Here is a 5,000-nt window from a genome sequence, read left to right as displayed (position 1 = left end):
GCAATGTCCGCTTCCGTCTTCATTTTCCAAAACAATCGGTCAACGAGATTTCCAACATCAAATAAATCTATCTCTTTTCTGACGATCTATTACCGCAGCAATTTCTTTGCATTTTTATTTCTGTTTGGATAAATAATTATTATTTATTAATTGTGTCTTTATTTCTTTCTTTTGGAAACTCTGTCTTACCCCACCATCCTATATCTTTTTCCATCCTGCTCCCTAACCCAACCCCACAACCTCCCACGATTTGACTTTACCAACAAATGACTGTCAATCCGTGACCAGGGAGGAAGTGTTATCCGACTATTCCACAAGGAGCTAGAGGCATATCTGGTGGCAGAGGGATTATTTGACGATGACATCACAGAAGACGGTAAGTAGTTCTCTGTGAGACTTTATTATGTATTTTAAAGAAATATTGAGTCTTTTGTGCGTGACGGGGAATTATATTTATGTCTTGTTTATTTGTTTGTCCGACGGTGTTAACTTTTAATACAGTGCTGAGATTTAAATGTTATATTTGAACATTATTTCTCTTTTACCGCTATGTAACCACACATCAGGAAAAAAGCCCTGAAAAAGGTCAACGGAATTAGAAAAATTGCATCACCATGTCAACAGGTATCTCTCACTCTAGAGTTATGTCATGGGGTCCCAGGAGATCAACGGGCCTTTAGTTATATTAACCAGTTTGCAAAAGAAATATGGTGATACAGGGACATTTTATTCATATCAAGTTGGGAATTTTAACAATCGAAATATTATTCTTAATGAGATGACGATTTCGATCATGACCCACTATTTAACGAACACTTAACTGTATTTAAACACACGCCAATGTGGCTGATAGGAGTGCTTTGCGCGTGCTGTGAACACCATATTTATCAAGCTGAAAGATCCACCACGCCCATTTTGATATTATTCTGGTGTTCAGTGCTATGAAATAAACTATGAACTGCTGTCCCTTTCACCTAAACATTAGGTGGCAGTCTGCATTATCACAAACATGGGTGAGGATTTTAAACTGTCCAATGTTGATTATTGTTTTCGGGGTTGACATCAAGAAACATGGAGTATGATTGCCATATTCGAAGCTCCCAGGAAAACTGGCACCCTCATAACAATACAGGCACTGGACTGGAACCTGCAAGGAAGCAGTACAGGATGGGTTTTTTTGGAGATAGTCATGTCCAAAGAAGAAGAAATTTGGTAGGATACCCCACCCCTTCTCCCATGATATCCAGGATATGAGGATATTTGTCAATATGGCGTCAATGTTCTGTAGAAGACATTTTAAGACGCCAAGGGGCCGATGAAGCTAGAAATTACAACGTGTTTTCTGTATCGTGAAATGTACAGTGACAAATCCATGACACTTTATAATTGGATGTTGGTCACATTGCATTTCCACCACATGTTCTAGACAACACCGAGCCACTCAATAAGTTTTAAATGGACGGTTTGGTTATGAGATGATATCAATGGTATAATGTGAAATTGTGTTGGGGAGATTTAATTTATTTTAAACCCGTGCATATTACTCTTGACATGGTAATCACAAATATAATTGCTATTTAGTGTTTATTTCGCCCTCGTCAAAACAGTTAGTAATATTTTGAAATAACCTCCACTTGAATCATTCATTTCCAGATGATATCGACCTTTCAGAAGACGATGGTAGTTTTATGATTACTTTTATCTCATCTTTTAAAAGAAATTCTTACCTAACCTTTATATTTGATATTGGATTTTATAAATAATTTTAACTGACAAATTTTATTATTTTACTAACCATACTATTATTAATTATACTCTTAAATATTTTATTTCGGTTTCTTAAAGACAATTTTGAATTTTAGCTGGCTTGGGTATATGATATGACAGTTAGTCAAAAGTGTAAAATCAAACAGATTATTATGCTCAAATGTGTGAGTAGTTTGTTTTACTAGATGCTAATCAACTAACAAGTCTTTGCTATTTGAATAATACATTCTATTATTTTTTGTTTCTTTTTACTAATGAACAGTTGTTTTAGACAAAAACATACATTGTTGTAGGATATTAAAAAAATAATCCAATGACTATATTATTAGAAAGCTTTTTTCATTATACCGTGTTTTAATGTTATATGTTGTTTGGTTTATACATATTCGGTATGTCAATAGTCATTATAACAAGAACTGTTTCATGCAACTGAAAAGAGTTATGATTAAGGCTTAACTTCCACACCCAGCCATCAGCTGGACGGTCTACAGTCTAATAATCCTGTTAGAATTAAACAGTTAGACAACCACGACCTGCCTTGTACATGGGACTTTTGGACCCATCGATTCAATGTGAATTTGGAACTAAAATAATAACAATATTCCAGTTATGTTTGGATTGAGAACTTATTTTCCCTAAAAGAAAATGTTTAAGTATAACTCGAGCTCGATATTTGGTACTGTGACGTCCATTTTCGGCATCCAGTGGCTCCTAGCATAATACCAGTCGGCGGTCACTTTAAAAATGTTACGTTTGCAGATAACTTCATACCGTCGGCTAAGACGATAGATACACTATAAGCAGGGTAAAGACAATGTGAGTGTATAAGTCTTCGACTGGCTTTCAATCACATTTAAAGATATAAGGATTAAATAAGGATATAAAGGATCAAGTAACGTAAATAGTATGTTATTATAATGAAAAAGTTGTTAAATACATATTATTCTACCCCTCCCCGTAAATTAAAGTAATGGGTATTGATATCAAGTTTACAATGATAATTTGTGATTCAGATTTTCAAGTATTAAATTCCACTAAAATTAGAGAGCTTTTTCTTGTTTTTAAAAATAAGCATCATTAAAATAATTTTGAAAATGTTTTTTTTTTTTTGAGATAACGAATTCATAATCGATTGAGGGGAGGAATAAAAGATTTCTTACGCTGTTACGTTTAAGATTACGAACTTTGTTCCTCACACTCACTGGAAAGCTCGTGTACCGACTGGGAACAAGTCCGGAATTCTAAAAAGCAAGAGTGTAAAAACCTATTCTACACTTATTTATAAACCAAATAACCAAACAGACAGTAGAACATTGAGAGATAATGAATGCTCGCTTCAAAGCTTTGATTGCTTGTCAGAGTTGCCAATCTTTTGCTTGGGGATCAAAGCAGCTAATCATATTTTTTTTTCAATTTTCACGAATTGCTTGTCAGGCTTGCTTCATAAGTTCTAATAAATTTTGATAATCAAAACATGCTACCTGAAGCTTTAATTAAAGTAAAAACAAAGTTTTACTTTTCTTTATATTTGATTTTCTACAATTTTGCAATACTAATTGATTACTTTCGAGATTTGATTTTTGTTTTATTACAGGGATAAGCCCACTGCCTAAATGTGAGATCTGTCAATTTGGTATTATAAAAGTATTGTGATGAGTTGTTAGATTTTTCCACATCTGCCTTGTAATGGAGCCAGGTAGTTTATAAGTAAAGGCCTTGCCCTTGGGTTCGAGTTCAACTTAGGGCATTTTCGTTTGTTTTGGGGTTATTTCTTCGGCAAGTAACATTAACTCCCAATTGGATTCAGTAGTCTGATGTCACGCCGCCCGGCAACGGCGGCCATCTGCTTGGTTCTAAACAAAGAAAATCATTATTTTTTATTCTTCATGCTGGATAGAACTTTTCATATGCCTTGTGATCAGAATGTGTAAAAGTCAAAACATGATCAAATTTATAGGGTTTTTTTCCTCTGGATACGCCTTTATGCTCGCCGGAGAAATATTTCATACGGGGGTCCGCCATTGTTCCGATAGTTTAGAGCCAGTGTTACTAAGTTACCATGCGTCATTAGGAAGGAAGTGACGTTACGACTGTTGAAGCGTATTCGCTCGGTTTTATTATGAGTAATTTCTGATGACATCTGATGGGTCATCTATAGATAGTTCGAAGATGACGTCACTCAGTCTTTGTTATTGTTTTTTGCCATCCGCGTTTATGAGTAAAGCTCACTGAACTGTGTTAACCTGACTATAAACGTTCATGGATACACGCAGTTTTGTGTGTTGGTCCATTATACTTTCGGATGGCAATGTTTTGAGCTTCTAAGCCAAGCGCATACTATCTATATGTTTTTCATCATGAAATGCTGAGGTGACAACATCTTACGATACAATGCAGATGGACTTATTCTTATTTCTTTAATGAATCGTAATTTGCATTGCTACACATTTTTGGATGGTCCTCGAACTGGCAGTGAGCATTGCCGTGTTTAAGTGTTTTGTGTTTATTTGTAAAAAAAAAAATAAAACATGAATCATTGTTTCATGACTGTGATCATTGCGATTGCAAAAATGGCCCTTTGATTGTTTGTGAGTGGTGATCATTACGCTTTAGATATTATACTGACTGTTTCATTTGTCAACCAGAGATCAATTGTAATTTTTGTTCTAATTGTTTAAACATATATATATATATATATATATATATATATATATATATATATATATATATATATATATATATATATATATATACATTGATTATCAGTGATTATTGATTATTATCTAATTGTGAGCATTTTCTATTCATGATTTCAAATGACAAGGTGTTACATTTTAAGTATTGGTTTTTCAATGCATGCTACCTTAAAAATGATATTTACCGGTGGCTGATTGCACTGATCGTACAAAAGTGTTGCTTATTGGTTATTGGTTGGCTTGAGAGATGCTTCCTAGCTGACTTTGATGAATTTGTTCTCAGTGTTTGAAAGCGTTGCTGTAAAGTGAGTGCATTCATTTTCCTTTCAGGTCCGTTTTGCTCTCAGTTTGACCTTTCCTCTCAGTCGGTCTCTTGTTTTATCATAGCAAAGTGAGTAACCCCTCACGTTTTCAGTTGCCGAACCGAACAGGAATTAAAATTTCTTTCAGTTTTCTACTAACAAAGCGAAACAACTCACATCGGTTCTTTGTTATCGTTTTAGAAGACATTCTGGATTATTAGTTCACATTAAATAA

General features: G+C 34.3%; 1 protein-coding gene across 1 annotated transcript in view; it reads left to right on the top strand.

Moving 5' to 3' along the window:
* Positions 1 to 5,000, top strand: part of LOC144977146 (inositol 1,4,5-trisphosphate-gated calcium channel ITPR3-like) — a 171,663-nt gene that overhangs the window by 57,370 nt on the left and 109,293 nt on the right. Inside the window, exons 11-12 of the mRNA XM_078922006.1 lie at positions 289 to 376; positions 1,654 to 1,680. Coding sequence (XP_078778132.1) covers positions 289 to 376; positions 1,654 to 1,680 — 115 coding nt within the window. The remainder of the gene's footprint in view (positions 1 to 288; positions 377 to 1,653; positions 1,681 to 5,000) is intronic.

This window comes from Berghia stephanieae, chromosome 7 (assembly GCF_034508935.2).
Source record: "Berghia stephanieae isolate SIO BIC M18660-M18661 chromosome 7, UCSD_Bste_1.3, whole genome shotgun sequence".
Classification (NCBI taxonomy): domain Eukaryota; kingdom Metazoa; phylum Mollusca; class Gastropoda; order Nudibranchia; family Aeolidiidae; genus Berghia; species Berghia stephanieae.
This window is presented reverse-complemented; position numbering and strand designations above follow the sequence as displayed.